Source organism: Aethalodelphis obliquidens, unplaced genomic scaffold (genome assembly GCF_003676395.1).
Source record: "Aethalodelphis obliquidens isolate GAN/ISIS:26980383/991018 unplaced genomic scaffold, ASM367639v1 scaffold74, whole genome shotgun sequence".
In the NCBI taxonomy this organism is placed as follows: Eukaryota; Metazoa; Chordata; class Mammalia; order Artiodactyla; family Delphinidae; genus Aethalodelphis; species Aethalodelphis obliquidens.
The window spans coordinates 8,260,818-8,278,252 of NW_020838018.1; the positions used below are offsets into that span (position 1 = coordinate 8,260,818).

The 17,435-nt window shown below is 60.2% G+C and overlaps 2 protein-coding genes across 12 annotated transcripts in view; both read left to right on the forward strand.

The window, feature by feature from the left end:
- The first annotated feature begins 546 nt into the window (after positions 1–546).
- Positions 547–14,456, forward strand: PDLIM2 (PDZ and LIM domain 2). Its single transcript, XM_027092076.1, is given in 12 exon segments — positions 547–2,028; positions 2,030–2,055; positions 3,167–3,261; positions 3,957–4,108; positions 6,136–6,205; positions 6,308–6,403; positions 6,405–6,460; positions 6,615–6,693; positions 10,714–10,808; positions 11,037–11,182; positions 12,738–12,855; positions 13,942–14,456. Coding segments are annotated over 12 exon segments (1,716 nt in total). The 5' UTR covers positions 547–1,423; the 3' UTR covers positions 14,120–14,456.
- Positions 14,457–14,645: 189 nt separating this feature from the next.
- CUNH8orf58 (chromosome unknown C8orf58 homolog) overlaps positions 14,646–17,435 on the forward strand; it is an 8,723-nt gene continuing 5,933 nt past the window's right edge. For all 11 annotated transcript variants that reach the window (XM_027092077.1, XM_027092078.1, XM_027092081.1 and 8 more), the window contains exon 1: positions 14,646–17,435. This exon is cut by the window's right edge and continues 1,788 nt beyond it. The gene's annotated coding sequence lies outside the window, so the exon portion shown is untranslated.

Genomic DNA, 17,435 nt, shown 5'->3' on the forward strand with positions numbered 1-17,435 from the left:
GATGGGCGGCGAGGAAAGGGAAATGAATCCATTTGATCATTCAAACAATATCCCTTCAACAAAATACTATGGAACACTCCAGGAATGGAGCAACACACCAAACAAAACCCACCCTGCCCTCTGAGGAACGGGCAGCTTTAAAAGGAGGGCAGCGTGGACAACGGGAGGGTAAGCTGTGCACCATCCCCAGTTTACACAGGGGAAACTGAGACCCAGAGGGGCTGAGGAAACTGTCCGAGGTCACACAGCTGGGAAGAGGCAGACCCGGCATTTGAGGCAGCCCCGGCCCCCCGGGCAGTGGTGCCTGCCCTACCTGCAGCTTCCTGCTCCCTCAGACACTTCCAGTCTAGTTGGGGAGGCAGAACGGGTGCATCAGGCGAAGAGGCCACACCAGGAGGCCTGGAACTTCTTAGTGGGAGAGTGGCTTACACACACCGAGGACAGAGGGTGTGGGAGGCCAGGGACAGGGGACGTAGCTGTCTTGGAGGCAGGCTGGTCCAGGGCATAGGTAGGCGGCGAGAGGGATGGTGAGGGCACACCTTGCAGACAGAACTCAGGGAATGACTCACACCTGAGGCAGGCAAGTTACAGCCGTGCCTCCAGGTGGCCTCCCCTGGAAACAGGCCAGCCTGACAGAGAGTGAAGTGGAGACCAGAGGGAGATGGGAGAAGCCGGCTCTGGTGGGCCCTGCGGTCCCCAGGGTGAGGGTTGCCAGGTTTGGCTCTGGGGGAACCGTTTGCCACATGGTTCTGAGTTGACACCTGGGGCCTCTCCTTGGCTGTCCTCTCCTCGCCCCTAGAGCCGGGGATCCAGGTGGTTGGCAGAGGGCTGGGGGCAAAGGGGATCAGGGCCATTGGTGGTTGTTGGTAGCGGCCGGCCGCAGGCAGGGCAGCCGAAAGGGTGAGGGGAGGGCAGCCAGGAACGGAACAGGCATCAGCCCGCAAGGGACGTGTGTAGCCCAGGAGGGGGCCCGGTCACTTCCAGCCGGAGTCTCTCTTCATCTCTTCCTGGGCCTGGCATGTCGCCCTGAGTGGAGCAGGCTTACGGCGCATCTCAAGCAGGGAAGCTCTGCGCATCCAAAGCGCCGCAGCAGTCCGCGACCACCGCCCCGCGAGCGCGCTGGCCAGGCAGGAAGGCGGAGGGGCGGCCTCTGGGTTGGGATTTATGGGTGTCGGGGCTGCATCTGCGCCAGCCTCGGATCCTGGAGTGGGCGGAGGAGCCGGGCGGGCCGACCGCAGACAGCCCCAGCCTGCCCTCCCCCTCCCCCTCCCCGGCCCTGGACTGGGGTTGGGGGAGCTCAGGGCCCCTTTGAAGGAGGGGGGGCGAAGGCGGCCTGGGCGAGCTTCGGGGGTCAGCAGGCTCAGCTGTCTGCGAAGTGGGACTCCGGGCCCGTCACCAGGTCACCTCCCCTGACCTCGAGAGGATGGGGACACCCCGGGGAGGACGGCCGCAGCCTCTAGGGGGCTCTCGGGAGAGTAGCCCCGGGCCCCTAGCGGGCGCGGGCCAGGTGGCAGCGCCGGGGCTGAGCTGCGCGGAGGAGGCGGCCTCCCTGGCCAGGGGCGGCGGCAGGGGCGGCCCTGGGATCACATGGGCGGAGGCAGGTCCCGGAGTCCCGGGCGGGCTCTCCCCAGAGTCGGGCAGACGGCTGCGGCGGGAACGGCGGCGTCTCCTCGCCTTCCTCCTTCCTTCCCTTCGTTCCCCGGCCCGGCCGCCCAGCCCGACAGGTGAGCGGGAGCCGGGTGAGCGCGCCCACCTGCGTGCGGTCCGCACGGCCGGCGACCTCCCCGGCCCCGGCGCCTTCGCAGCTCTGCGCGCCTGCGGCCGGCTCGGCGCCCGGACCTCTCCTCCGCGCACGGCCGCTCCCCGCAGCCTCGCCTGCGGTCGGCGCCCCCCGCTAGCTGGGCTTTCCCGTCCCGGGTGCTCCTCCTCCAGCCCCCGGCGTGCGCGGGTACTTTGGTCTTGGAGCTCAGAAGGAGCCAGAAGTGGGCAAGCCGGGCCGACGGTCTGGGCACCTCCCCGCGGCCCCCGGAGCGGAGTCCACTGGCCGGCTCAAAGGTCTGGGAATCCAAGGCATCTGCTAGCCGCCAGCGCCGACCTGGGGCCTGCGGGAGGGACAGAGGCTGGGCCTGGGCAAAAGGGGAAGCCGGAGGGCCGGGAAGAGGGCAGACAGCCCCGCTCGCCTGGGCGCCCTCTCCCCAGGCTCCTAAACGCGGGAAGTGGCCCCAGTGTGCCTGATAGACTCGGGCAGCGCTTGTAGTCTGTGGGCCTCCCCAGGGACGGCCTCAGGGTGGGCGCTGGGTAGGGCGGTGGCCCAGCCTGGCACTGCAGCTTCCTGCCTGGGTTGGCTCCTGACTCCAGAGCTAGAGGGTCAGGAAATCCTACATGGGTCTGGTCTACAGGGACACTCCCTTGCCCAGTGGAGGGGCAGTGGGTGGGAGGCCTGGGGCCCCAGCTAGCGGGCAGCATCAGTCAGCTCGCCCTGTTGGCCAGCGCCCGGTGGCGGGTGTGCCCTGCTTGGCAGCTAAGCCCGTCCTTCTTGCCGGAGCTGCTCGGAGGGCAGCAGGCTGCTGGCGGAGGTGGGAAGCCCAGTCTTGCCTACCTGGACCACACGGCCAGGGGCGTGGCAGGCAGCCAGGAGGCCCCTCTGAAGACCCTGGCCTCACGTGGGCAAGCTGCCCCGTCCCCAGCCAAGTACTTGAGAGTATGTGGTGGTACCACCCCTTTCTGTGCTGTCACCTCTGTTCCCAGAGCGCTGCCCTCCCCCAGAGCGGGGAGGAAGTCTCTTGTGCTGTCGGTTTCGGGGACCGGAAACAAGCACTAGGGGGACTTCACCCTGATGGTGGCGGAGGGGAGAGGGAGGAAATGCTGACATCTACCACCTGCCAGCCCCGCCCGCCCGCCTGCCTGTTCTCAGCAAGCCCCTGTGTAGCACCCTGCCGCTCTGCCGAAGACGGGGCAAAGGGGGAACTCAGGAGTCCTGACTTCCCAGGGTGGGGGGAAGTGGAACTGGGGCACGCGGGAGAGGTTAGTCACTTCCTTTACCCACCTCCACCCACCGCCAGCCCCTGACTGGCTCCTCCGGGGACCTGTCACCCCCTTCTGCCACCTCACAGAGTCCCTTGCAGGGCGAGGGACAGGCTCCATCTCTCCAACCTCTCTCCCTCAGGTATGGCGCTGACGGTGGACTTGGTGGGACCTGCACCCTGGGGCTTCCGCATCTCGGGCGGCAGGGATTTCCACACGCCTATCGTGGTGACCAGGGTAAGGGCTAGTTCCAGGAGACGGGGAGGTACCCCCAAAGTCAGAGTCTGCCCTGCCACTTGGTCCTCACAGACACCTTTCTTTTTCTGTTTTGAAGCCAGAGGCCTGCTTCTGGGATCGTTGGCGTGGGCAGGGCTGGGGCCCCGTTGCCATGGGGATGCGGTGGCCACTTCAGAAACAGGCTTCTAGAGAGTGAAAGGGAGCTGGGCCCAATGCAAGGCCTTCTCTTTTCTCCTTGGCCACTAACCCCGTACGTGCTGGCAGCCATTTTAGGTGATTAGAACAGGAGCCCCGAGCTCTGGACAGTTTTCCCCTGACCCAGGCCCAGGCCAGGGAGTGTTCACGCAGAGGGCCTGCGTGCAGGCATGATTTGATTTGCACGGGCAGGACTCTCTATCCAGAAGTATTTCCAAGCACAGTTCCTGAAGTTCTGCCATTACACGTTCTTTGGGGAGCCCCGTTAGAAGGCCAGCGCTGAGGTGGGTGGCAGGGGCTATCACTCCAGCTTTTGGAGGGGATTGGCTGGTGGGCTGGGTGGACACCGGCAGGCAGGGAGAGAGATGTTAAAGGGAGATGCAGGCCAGCCTGGTTGAAACCAGCCTCTGTGTTTCTTGGGCAGGACAAGGAAATCCCTTCCTCTCCATCCCTACCTGCCTGAGTGTCACCTCAGACTACCTGCTCCTCACCCCCTACAGGTAACTGAGGAGGGCAAGGCCGAAGCCGCTGACCTCCGGCCCGGTGACATTATTGTGGCCATCAATGGTGAGAGTGCTAAGAGCATGCTGCATGCCGAGGCCCAGAGCAAGATCCGCCAGAGCCCCTCGCCGCTGAGGCTGCAGCTGGACCGGTAGGTCCTCCACCTCTGCTGGGCCTGCCAGCACTCTTCTGCCTTCTGCCAGCCCGCTGCACAGTGGCCGCCCTCACCCCTTGCTCTCAGCTCCAACCTGGCCTTCCTGGGCCCTCACGGCTCATCCGTGAGAAGGTCCCAAGCTCTGGGGCTGCAGCAGGGTGGACTGAGGGGTGTCCCTGTGCCCAGCTGGGCGTGCACTCACAGGCAGAGCAGGCTGGCATCAGCCACCTGGACACCCGGGTTTGACTGGTTCCCAGGTGTGCAGGGTACAGGGCGTGGGCATGCAGTGGGTTGAAGAGGGGAAAAGTGTGCCTTAGGCTGGGTCTGCAGGGCCCCTGCCTCCAAGGAGGGGGGGAGAACCTTTGCTCAGATCCTGGGGTGGTGAGGAGTTTGGGGGCTCACTCCCCATAGAACCACTCCGTTGCTCCCCAAGTTGCCTCTCTGGGCCCTGCTGGTGAAGGCAGATTCCCAGGTTCCTGGGACTTCAGCCTGGGGGTGTGGGTGGGAACAGGTGGCTCCCTGGGGGTGGGGCATCCCAGTGAGTCATGGGGCAGGAATGCTGGGAGATTCCCCAGCCGGGAGAGCCCTCTGGGCGGGCCTTGAACCTGAGTCAGGTACCTCTGCTCCTGCCCTCTCCTCGCCCCTGCCGCCCTACGTCACTGCAGAACCTGGCTCCCGTCTCCTGGGACGCTCTCACGGCCCGGCCCCTTCAGTGACTGTTTTGTACCAGTCTGGCTCATGAGTGTTTACAGGAGTGGGACCCAGAGGAGGAGGGTAGAGAATAGCTCATGGCATCTGGGAAGGGGACCAAAATCTACAAGAAGCTGCAAAGTGGGGCGGGGGAGGGGCAGGGAGCTGCTGACACCATCACTTCCTCTCGGGGCCCTCCAAGAGGGACCCAGCTCCATCAGAGAGGTGGGCCTGGCCGAGTACCCCCAGGCCTCCAGTTCCACGCTGGGCAGGCCAAGGCTCCCTGTCTCTTCTTTCTTTTGCCCAAACCCTTCCTAACCTCCCCCGGTAACCCACCCCCAGGAGACCTCTCCAGCACTCAAAGCCCCAGGCAGGAAGCAGTGCTCTGGGCGGAGCCAGGGCCCGAGCTCTCCTGCTCTGGCCCTAAATTCTCCCCAGGGAGGGAGGCGGAGGCTGTGGCTGGTGTGGCGTGTGGTGACTGAGGTTCCTGCTGACCTCTCTGGAGGCAGGCAGACATCCAGGAACGGTGTAGTGGGACATGGTGGGCTCATCCCGCACCCTCAGCAGCTCCCAGTCCTCCAGTCACCTCCTGTTTGAGGCTTCAGCCAGGTTCCACTGGGCAGGGCTTTGGAGGAGGTGGGGGGTCCCTGGGGAGTTGAGGAGGGGGAGCCTTGGTGATTAGCAGGGGAGCTGGGCCGCCTTGTTCTCTAGGTCCTTCAGCTGCCTTCGTGGCAGGAAGGGGGGCTGGCTCTACCCTCTGGTTTACAGGGGGTGGGGTGAGGGGGGAAGGCTTTGGAAATCACGGGGAGGGATCCTCTCAAAGGCGGAGCTGATGGGGGACAGGCCCCAGGGCAGAGGGGGCAGCTGGCCCAGCCATTGTTGGCCTTTAGGAATTTGGGCAACTCACTTTCCCTCTCTGGGCTTCAGTTTCTCCAGGGGTGAAAGATAAAGGATTATTTATGCACAATCAGCAGTCCAAAGCAATCTACAAACTGATGCTGACCAGCGACAAAGTCTGGATGAAATGCTCCCCCCACCCCCCAAAAAAAAGACTAGAAAAGGAAAAGTAAAGACGAGGCAGGGGGAGGGGTAATGATGTGAGGAGCTCTTAAAAAAATTTTGAATTTATTGAACTTTTTGCTGAAATGATGTCCTTTCTACTTTTTGGTGCTAAATTGCCTTTTCTTTTAAGAAATGATGGTGGTCGTTGAGGACAGTTGTTTGTTGTGAATTTGACGAAGTTAAAAGTTGGCTACCCAATGTCCAAATGTTTTGGACATGTTCCTAATCTTGAGAACCCGGGGACACTCTGTCTCCCTCTGTCCTCTCTTCAGGCCTCAGGTTGCCTCTCCCGGGCAGACCAACGGGGAGAGCTCCCCTGAAGTGCTGGCCACTCGCTTCCAGGTAGGACGGCGCCTCCTGCTGGGAGCCCCACACCCTGAAGTCATGGGGGGCCCCCTTCCCTGCTCTTCCCGGCCCTGCCCTTCCAGGCCCCTCTCTCCGCAGGGCTCCAGGAGGACACACACCGACAGCCAGTCCTCCCTGCGGTCTTCCTGCTCCAGCCAGGCCTCCCTCAGCCCCCCGCCAGGCAGCCCCTTCTCCACCCTGCCCCCCCGCCAGCCCCCAGGCCCCCGCGGGAGAGGTGGTGCCCAGCCACAGGTGAGTGCAGCGGGTGGGCCCCCTGGCCACCAGGTCCAAGCCGGCCTCTCAAAGTCTCTGTAGCTGGGTTTAGTGGGCCCTGGGGTCACCTCTGTCTCCCGGGGCAGCCTGGTGGCGGGGCCCCCAGCACACACTGTCCATTTCCCCATTTCAGTTTCCAGAGCCTGGCGTACTCCCCGGAACCCACTACTGCTGACCACTTGTCCTACAGGGGCCGCCCCGGAAGCCGACAGGTGAGGATACCTGAGGGGAGGAGAGAGCCTCCTGTCCTGGCTGGTTGCTAGTGGTGCCCGTGGGGCTGCATGCAGCTGGTCCCACCTAGGCGGCCAGCACCACGGTCTCCTAGTAATAGGCACGCTCCTCTCTGGAGCCGGGAGGCCAGAGCTCTGGTGAGGGTCACACTCACTGCACCGGCCCTACCCGTCCAGGCCCAGGTGTCCTTCTACCTCTTACATTCAGACCCGCCGCTGCCTCCCCCCTTCCTGCTGGCTTCCTCCCTTCTCAAGTGTTTCTCTTGGGCCGGGACCGAAATAGTTTAGCTGCTGTTGTTGGGATGATTCCCTTTGGCTGTATCTCTTGAACACATTCCTCCCCATTCCAAGCCCCATGCCCGCCCCCAGCTCCCATCACCCATTCCCCCTCTTCCTCCTCTGACTCAGCCCCCGAGAACCACCAGAGAACCACCAGCCGGCCTGTGGTTCCGACTCCAGTTGCACTTGGCTTACTCTCTGTCTGCCCCCCTCCCCTGCCCTTTTCCCCTGGACACCCTGCCAGGTCCCACTGTCCGCTAGTGACAGCCCAACACCGCCTTGGTGGTATGTCTCCTCTCTAAGGGCGGGGGTGGGGAGGTGAGGAGTGAGGCGGCCAAGAGTCAGGGCCACAGCTGCTGGGGGCAGAGTTAGTGGGGGCATGTCCAGCCTTTGGGGTGAAGAGGATGAGGCCCAGCTGCTGGAATCCTACCTCGGGTAGATTCTGCATTCCAGAAAGCAGAGCCTTTGGAGATGACTGGGGGAGGGTGCTAGAAACTGGGGGCTCTGGAGAAGGAAAGAACAGGGTCCTCTGGGGGCTGCATAGTAGTGGCACCCTGGTGACCCTCTGTTGGCCTGCCCAGTGACCCTCCAGGAGACGTGGGCATAGAGATGTATGTATTCAATGAGATCCCGTCTTTAAAGAATTAAAAATGCAGTGGCAGAAATAAGATAAACATGCAAAACAATTTTGGGAAAATTAAGCACTGAGCAGTATGATCTTAATTATAAAAGCAGGAGGCATTCGGGGAGGGGATAGCTGAGTGTGGGCTGGGGTGGCCTGAGAAAGCTTTGTCAGGAATTTTGCTGGATGTCAGAGGCAGGATGGGGTAGGTTTCGGATTAGAGAACGATGAGCTGGGGAGATGGGAACTCCACGGTACAAGCAAGACCTGGCGTGCTGGGGCCTGGGGGCCTTCTCCAGAGAGCTCCGGGCTGAGATCAGCTGGGAATGAGTTTGGTCCACCCTATCCTCCTTCCTCGAAACCGGGGCAAAGGGGAGAGGCGGGTGGGACAGGGAGTGGCTCTTAAACCAGCAGCAGCACCTTGGAAATTGTTAGAAATGCAAGTTCTCAGGCCCCAGCCTAGACTTACTGGATCGGACGCAGGGGTGAGGGGCGGGGGTGAGGGCACCCATCCCTGTTCTAAGGAGCCCTCAGGGATCTGATGCACGCACAGATTTGAGGGCCACCCATGTGGTGTGAAGAGGAGCCCTGAGCTGGGTGGCAGGGAGACCTGGGTTGGTCCCACCTCTACTGTGTCACTTTGGACAAGGCACCCTTCCACTCTCTGGGCCTCAGAGTCAGACCCGACGCTCTGAATTCCCTTCTTTCACCCTGAGGCCCCTGGTCATTCTTTCAGCAACTATTTGTGGAGCAGCTGCTTTGTGTCAGGCCCCCTTCTAGGCTTTGGGGATGCATAGGTGGAAAAACAGAGAAATTCCTAACCCTGTGAAGCTTGCATTCTGCTCTACAAATGAGGCTGTGGTCAGACGGGGTGGGAGTCACCGGGTCCCACAGCTCCCTCTTGGGAGTCACCGTTCACTTGAGCACCTTAAAGGCTCTGAAAAGTCCTGCCTGTGAGGAAGAAAGATGTTTAATTTTTTAATTTCCTGAACTTACTTAACTGCAGAATTTCTCCGGGGATCCCCCTGCCAATCGCTTATTAACATCCCCCCAACACATTTTGAGAGGGGTTGGCTGGAGACAGCTCTTGATGGACAGGTGAGCAGCTTTTCTGGATCTAGAGATGAAAGGTCGCTTCTGTGAAGGCAGGTGTCGCCTACAGGTGACTGGGAGGGAGGTGGGGAGAGGAAAGGGCGTTGGGCGCCCCTCCACCGGGGTGAGGTACTCTGGCAGGAGAAAGGCGGCAGAGGTGACTACAGATGAGGTGCCCCTGCCCCAGGCTCTTGTGGCCATGGCCTTGCTGCTGGCTCCTGAGCGGGCTGAGGCTGCGCTGGGCCCAGGGCGAAGAACATCGACAGACCTTACAGAAACCGGAAGTTGCCCCTTCTGGAGAGGCACACACTTGGGTGAGCAGATGTAAAGTGAAAACAACCCCTGTCCCTCTGGCCGGCATGAGGACATGGCCTGAGAAGGGAGTCAGGGCGGATTTCAGCCCTCCCTCCCTGCTGGCCGGTGCCCCTGTGCAGGGCACACGCTGGCCTGTCTAGGACAGCGAGATGGGACATCGTTCTTGAGTACCTGGTGCCAGTTGTCCTTCCTGAGTTGACCGCATGGAAGCAGCTGGGCACCCAGGAGCCTAGGCGTGGACTCCCAGCCCTGGCTCCCACTCCCCAGGTGGCATGGATTGGCCACTTTGCTTTCTGACCCTTAATCCCCTTACCTGTAGAAGCCCAAGAACAGAAGAAGAATGCAGGCTAGTGCAAGAGGGCCAGTGGGGTGAGGGTCTAAGGGCTTTTTGTTTTTAATTAAAAAAAAATTTTTTTAAAAACATTTTTTAGGGCTTCCCTGGTGGCACAGTGGTTGAGAGTCCACCTGCCGATGCAGGGGACACGGGTTCGTGCCCCGGTCCGGGAAGATCCCATATGCCGCGGAGTGGCTAGGCCCGTGAGCCATGGCCGCTGAGCCTGCGCGTCCGGAGCCTGTGCTCCACAACCGGAGAGGCCACAACAGTGAGAGGCCTGCGTACTGCAAAAAAAAAAAACAAACCCCAAACCAAAAAAACCCCACATTTTTTATTTATTTATGGCATGTGGGATCTTACTTCCCCAACCAGGGATCGAACCCTTGCCCTCTGCAGTGGAAGCACGGAGTCCCAACCACTGGACTGCCAGGGAAGTCCCTAGGGCTGTTTTTTAGCTCTGTGAAGTTTCTGTTTTCAGGTTAAGAAGTCATGCAGCTTTTCCACTTGACCCCATAATTCATCCCCAACTTTGAACTTTAAAATCGAGGGCATTTTCCTTTCCAGGAGACCATGCCCTCAGCCGGTGCACCTTGGCCGGCCTGGTCGTCTCTGAGGCTGTCCTTTCCATTGGGGCTGGCCACGGAGAGGGAGCAGAGTAGGGGAGGGTGCAGAGTGCAGGCCGGAAAACAGGGAGACTGAAGGCAAGATTTCCAGGTAGAGAGCAGGTGTAGGAGCCCGAGAGGGACAGCACACATCGAGCAGGGGCTCTGCTGTGGGGACCTGGCTCCCCAAGGCTCTGTGGGGCAGGACCAGACCTTCCAGGGCAGCCGGGAGAGGCTGGTAAGCCCAGACCCTGGCCATTTCAGAGGAAGGACCAGAGGGTGTAGGAGACAGGACTTTTGTGCGGCCTGAGCCCTGACTCCAAGAGGGGTCTTGGCCCTTTATGTTTCCTGTTCCTCATTGCAAAAGGGTCAGCTTACTTTCTCTCTGCTTGTTCTGCCTGCCAGGCCCCAGCGTGCAACATCTTTGCAAACACATTGTGTGAGATGGCAGAGGAACAGCCATGGTGGCCCCGCACGCTCATCTTCATCCTGCCCCTTGCCCAGTCCCCTTAGGGCAGCAGGCTCACCCTTCTAGAGCTGGGCGCTGGCCTCCCTCCCCTCGGGGACCCAGCAGGAGCAGTTGCAGGCGGCTGCTGACCCCCGGTTCTGCGAGCTGCTTGGGTGGGGCTGCTGGTCAGCGAGGGCCGGGCGCCCCCTGGTGGTGGGCCTGGGGAACAGCTGGGTTCGGCTGCCCAGATGGGTGTGCTGGCCCCAGGCCGGGCCGCTGACTCCTCCCCTGGTGCCTCTCCTTCCCGCAGGCCGGCCTGGGCCGTGCTGGCGACTCGGCTGTGCTGGTTCTGCCGCCACCGCCTTCCCCAGGTCCCCGTTCCTCCAGCCCCAGGCTCAGGTACCAGTGAGTTCTGGAGGGTGGGGTGGGATCTTGGAGGGCCTGGGAGGGGCAGGAGACAGGCTTCCCAGAGAGGGATGGGGGGGTCCCCCCCCTCCCTAACCCCCGTCCACTTTCCTCTGGCCCCCAGAATCCCTTTTACGTCCCCGGGACACTCTTTCTCTGTCCTCATGCTCATCCCAACCCCTGGGAACGGGGCCCTCACTCCTGGCTGCCTCCTTCCCATCCCTGCAGCGTGGCCTCGGAAGGGGAAAGCCACCTCCTGAGAGAGGACTCAGAAGTCTTCAAAATGCTGCAGGAAAATCGCGAGGCACGGGTGGCCCCCCGGCAGTCCAGCTCTTTTCGGCTCTTGCAGGAAGCCCTGGAGGCTGAGGAGAGAGGTGAGCCCCCGGGGGGCTCAGGTAGGAGAAGGATGTTCCCCCAGGACACGCTGGACCCCCGACTGGACATGTTATTAAATGAGTATTTGTTAAGTGCTCATCATGGGAGTGGGCTCTGACTTGTAGAAGCCACAGCCTCTGCACTACAGGAGCTTACGGTCTGCTAGGAGTTACTGGGGTGCAACCCAGAGGTGCTGGCTGGGATCAGGGCAAGTGCCAGGGGAACGATAAATGTGGGCGGTGTGGCCTGGGTCTCCAAGGACGGCTTCATGGAGGAAGAAGAATCGACTGGGCCCTTGAAGAAAGATCAGGACAAACGGCCTTAAGATGGTGGCCAGGAGCAGTGTGGAATGCGGAGGCTGGAGCCGCAGGGCTCTGGGGTGGGACTGACAGGACACTGGGGCCTGGCTGCATGGACGGTGGCCACGAAGGTTAAGTCCTGGCTGTGAGGCCTCGCATGCCAGGCCTGAGGAGCGTCCCAACCCAGGAGGACCCGTTAAATAACGCCAGGCGGTGTGTGAGGTGCCGAAGTGAGCAACAGAGATACAGGCTTCTGCCAGCCGTCCAGTCGCTCCTTCGAGACGTTTGCCGAGTTGTCTGATGGACCAGTCATGTGCTGTGTGGAGATCGAAGGCGGTCAGGACCCACGTCTGCCCGCCAGGAACTCTGTTTATTGGGAAGACTGGCTGCCCAGCTGCCCAGGAAGTGGACCGTGCCGCAGGAGTTCATGGGGGTGCATGGGGAGTAGGGGGTGAGGGGGGCACTGCCATGGTCCAGGGGAGAGATGAGGAGGGCCTGGCCTGGGCAGAGGTATCAGGGAGAGAAAGGATGGGACAGTCAGAAGTATTTGACTGGCACAATCACTGGTACCTCGGGGCTGCTTCCAACTCTGATGTTTCGGAGACAAGGTGAGAAGGTTCGGAGCAGAGCTTGTCCATCACTACCCTGAGGCCTCGGCAGGCCCTGGGAGGGGGCACGGAGAGAGGCGGAAGGGTGGGGGGAGGGCGGCACAGACAGATGGTGACTTCGCCCCTGGAGTCACGGGGTCCTCGGCTGCAGGTGACGGCCATACCTGATAACATCCGTGCTTCATCTTAGCGTCGTTCCAAGGCTCAGGCACAATGATGCACGTGAAAGCCCTTTGGAAACCGTACAGAGGTGCTGTGATGCTGTTATTATCTATTATTTTCATCTCTTGATATCATCATCCCTGGGTCAGGAGAGAGGAAATGCCTGCTTGGCCTGCCGTGTCAGACACCAAGCAGACACTGCTCAGGCTGCCTGAGCTTGGGCTAACTCAGCCTTGAACGTGCTCCCTGCCCTTGACCAACCTCCGCCAAGGATCTGGGGTGATCGCTTCCTTCCCCCGTGACCCCCTCTCGTGCCCGGGCTTACTTTAGGGGTCCGCGTGCAAGTGCACCTTTGACAAGGGGCTCTTTGGAGCTGTGTTGGAGGAGGTGGAGTGGGCATCAAAAATACAGCCTGATGGCACTGCCGTGGGCGAGCTCTGATGTGTCTGTCTGTCCTCCCCACCCTCATCCCCCACCCCCCACAGGTGGCACACCCGCCTTCCTGCCCAGCTCGCTGAACCCCCAGTCCTCCCGGCCCACTTCCAGGGCCCTGGCCACCCCACCCAAGCTCCACACGTGTGAGAAGTGCAGCGCCAGCATCGCGTGAGTGCTGGCGGCCTGGGGGGCAGGGCACACCCTGCAGGGCGGGGGCCAGGGGCCAGGACGCTCTGAGGAGGGGCCTGCATGGCTCCAGTAGCCAGGGACCCTGCGGGGAGCATTGCTACAGTGGATCTGTGATGGGCTCAGGGGTCACTCCAGTCTTCTTAGGATGCCTGCACTGGCTTTTCCCTGCTGTCTCTCCTCTTCCTCGGTTTCTTTCCCCGCCTCCCTGGAGGAGGAAGAAATGCTACTGCTTTCGATTTCTCTCCAACCATCTCAAAGCCTCTGCAGATCTGCCTCTGGATGAGGGGCCTCCTCTTGGAAACTCTTGCTGTTACTTCCTCCTCCCCCTCTTTGGAATGGGATGCGTTTTCCAGAGGTAGGCCCATTTTTCTCATTATAATGCAGCCACATTCTCCGGAAAATTGGACCCTGCCCCCCCCCCCCCCCCAGATACATTTCTTCCGTGCACAGTGGTGAGGGTCAGATGACTCATTTTAGGCAAATCCCTAGCCTCCGTGGGCCTCCGTGTGTCATCTGCAGAACGCGACACTGCCCAGCCCTGCTGTGCAGGCCCGAGGAAGGGGTCCTATACGGTGTTTCTCAAAGATCAGCAGCTGGACCTCTGAGGGGTTTCGGGCCCACACCCCCAGAGTTTCCTCTTCGGGAGGTCCCTAGCCCCAGAGTTTGCATTTCCGATTCATCCCCAGGTGATGTGATGCTGTGGGTCCTGGCACTGGGACCGCATTTTGAGAATCACTGCTCTATTAACAAGCCACAAGATTCAGGACGGTGCTTGTCTGCCTTTGTGTGGGGGAGGAATGACTTTTTAAAAATTGGGGTTCGGGAATGTGGGCTGGGGGTCTGTTGAACGGAGATTCCTGAGGGCAGGCCTGGGGAGTCAAGTGACTGAGATTTTGGGACCTTACCGGGTCCTGACTCTGGGCTGGAAACTAGGTTCCCTGAGAATGGGAATGGTGGCTTCGTGCCTGGTGTTCTCCCCTCTCTCCTCCCCCCTAGGCTAATGGCTCTCTCCTCCCTGTGCCCGCCCCCCCCCCCCCCCCCCCCCCCCCCCCCCCCCCCCCGCAGGAACCAGGCCGTGCGTATCCAGGAGGGGCGGTACCGCCATCCGGGCTGCTACACCTGCGCTGACTGTGGGCTGAACCTGAAGATGCGAGGGCACTTCTGGGTGGGGGACGAGCTGTACTGCGAGAAGCACGCCCGCCAGCGCTACTCCGCACCGCGCACCATCAACTCCCAGGCCTGAGCGCCCGGCTGCGCTCTCAGACCGCCCTCCACTCTGTGGGCACCTCCGCACCCAGGCCGCGCCAATATCAAGTTGGCCTGGAAAGGCGATGGGGACTGGTGAGGCCCCTTCCTCCTCGCTGAGTGAGGCCAGAGGCTAGGACCTGCCTGTGCTGCGGGTGAGGGCAGCCTCACCTTCCCAGGCCTCTGCTGGATACTCTCGCGTCCCCCTGCTGGACAGGCTCTGCGTCAAAGTGCGAAGTGGGTGCTGCCTTGGACACCTTTGTGTACCAGGGGTTAAGCAGGCTGGGATGTGGAGAGAAGTATCTGGAAGGAGAGGGCTGGGCCAGAGGCTACAGGTATTCACTGTGTAAAGTTTTCAACATACGAGCTCTATAAATATATACTGTACGTGGACAAAATAAAGTAGGTGCCCCTCTTTTCTCTCCTTCCCTGCCCCAGCCCCTGGGGATGAGCTTCTCCCTACCACTGGGTGGAGAGTCTTCCTACATACAATTTTTCTCCCCTCTTATTTCCGCCTCCCTCAAACCTCCACCCTACCAGATGCTTCACCACGTGACACTCCCGACTGAAGACACCCACTCCTGTTAGTGGAGGGTCGTGCTCTTCCTGGACCCTCTTTTAAAGATGTGTGTTTTATTGGGATGATCCCTGGTAGAGGAATGAGTTTCTCACTGGGAGCCCGAGAGGGGAAGGGATGCTAGAGGGCCGGCAGCAAACAGGAAGCAGGCCCTGAGACTCCTGCCCAGGCCCGTCTCCGTGAGACAGTTTCTGCGCTGGCGCTCTGTGCCCCTTGCTTTACTTGGTTTGGAGGCTGCTTGCCCTGCTGACGCACCCAGGGAGCTCGGTGGGCCAGAGAGGGGGCAACATCTAAAGGACCTCCTGCGCCTGCCCGATGCTGTCTGCACCCGTTTGAGAAAGCTTATCCCAGGAGTAACCTTGGACAGGGCTGTGAGTTAGCTTTCCCTGGGAGGGACAACCCTGCAGCGCCCCTACCCTGAGGACCAACACCCTCCAAGCCAGGGTTGGTCTGCCTGCCCCTTCCCCGGGAGCCCCAGCTGGCTTCGCTGGTGGTTGATTTGAAAGCTGCCGCTAGGCAGGGCGATGGTGGTCCTCTGCCCGACTTTTGGCTTGATTCACCCATCACTCCCAGTCCTAATTCCAGAGGACCCTTCAGAAAGGTGCATGGGTGCTGCTGGGTGCTCTAGACCTACCCTATCGCCCACTCAGCCTGAGGGAAAAGATCAAAGCTGGGCTTCAGAGGGTGCTTTGTGCTATCTGGCTCTTTTGGGAGGGAATCTTGGCAGAGACTGTGTAGTATTGCCTCCCCAGGCACCTTGATGTAACTTACACCTTGCTATAATTGTCTCACCTTTTGCCTGGATGGCTGTCTTTATTTTCATAGGAAAGATCAAGGCTGTCTGCGGCTCAGGAGTTGTCAGGCCAGAACTGTCTGGTCCCAAGTGGGATGGGCTCCTTGGCGCCACCTAGTGTCAGGTGTAGCCCTTGGCGGGGAGAATGCTCACAAAAGGGGATTCACTCCTCTGTAAATTCTCAGGTCCTGGCACAGTGGGAGTACAGAGATAGAGCACTTTTCTGGCTTTCCTAAAGATAATAGTCAAGTGGCAGCGACTGAGATGGCATGAATGAAATAATGTTACATGGTACTGAGTGTAAAGAACTCGTGCGGAACAGACAGGAGCGCCCTGAGAGTTCAGAGCAGGGGCCGTGGGTGTGAGAGGAAGAAAGGACACAGACAGATGGAGGAGAGAAATGCAGAGTGAGGGGCTGAGTGCAAGTGGCATGATCAGTTTAGGGCAGCGGCTGAAAGCGACACTGAGATAAGATTGGAAAGGAAGATGGGAGCCTTAAATGTTGTAAGATATGGTTTGAATTTCTCCTTGCGGCTCTAGGGACGCTGAAAAATTTTCAGCAGGTAAGTGACAGGTTGGAAAAGGGTGTGTTAGAATCTTAATATGGTCACATCTTCACCTGTAACAAACCATGCTGGGCTAGCAGTGCTCTAAGGAATGGAGAACAAAGGGGGAGTGGAGGCCCATGGGAAATGGGCAGGCCAGTGAGTTGTTGAATGCCTTTCGAAGAGTGGACGGGGGTTCAAGCTAAAATCCGCCTCTCTGTGTCAGCCAGCTCTCCTCCCCGGGGCCAGAGGGTTTCAGCATCAGAGCTCTCTGCAGCCACACAACTAGCCCGAGCTTGGGGGTGAACTTCTTCGGAAGACGGAGTTATTAGTCCATCTCATTTGTCAGCAGAGGAGGTTGGGGGCAGCCTTTGGTCTCTGCCCAGCTGTGTACACCCACCCCCTTTGACCCAGACGTGCTGGGGTGGGGAGGGGGCACCGCCCAAACACGCGGCCGTTATTTGTCCAGTGCTGTGCCCTTTTTACTTTTTCTTCATTTTGGGGAATAACTTCAGAAATGATGACAGATTCGAGTTAGAAGCGACCTGAGAGAGCGTCTGATACAGGCTTCTATTAGAGATGAGAAAATGACTTTCCCAAAGTGACACCAATAGATAATTCCAAAGTGCTTTAAACTCCAGTCCTCACCATTCTGAAGTAGGTACTGTTGTCATGCTTGTTGTGTAGATGAAGAAAGCAACGACAGGGAGGCTAAGTCGCTGGTCTAAGAGCTCCTAGCAGTAAGGGGAGGGTGCAAAGGATGAGCCAGGAGCCTGACTCCTGGGTTTCTGGTTTGCCCTGGGGTGCGCTTGCCCTTCCCTTCCAGGCCGTAAGGGAGGTCACCACAGCTTCCAGCCATCTCCAATCTGGCAGGAGCTGCCCTAGGCTCTTGGCTTTGCCCTTCCTCGCACAGGGCCTAGCTCAGCGCTGAGCTGGCAGGAAACATGCTTCCTGAAGCTGGGATTTCCCCATGGAGGCTGGGAGGCATCGAGCATCCCTGGCCTCAGCCTGAAGGATGACTCTGCTGGGCTACCACGTGTCTCAGGAACTCACGGTAGGTGCTCAGCCCTCAGCTGGGCAGCGAGGGGTTGGCTGTGCCGCCCCTCCCACTCCTTGAAGCATCACTCAAAGGGAGATGATTCTCCTCTGGTAGAAGGTGGGGTGAAGGAGAAACAGCCCTCCGGGCGGTGAAGGCCTGGCCCAGCTCCGGGCCTGGGGCTGCCACAGTCAGGGCAGCAGAAGGCAGAGGGGAAGGCAACATGTTGGCCCTCAACTGCGAGGGATCCCAGCTGCCCTGAAGATTGTGGCATAACTGCATGGAGAGGGGAGAATGGCCTGGAGGGGAGTGTGCCGTGTGTGTGTGTGTGTGTGTGTGTGTGTGTGTGTGTGTGTGTGTGTG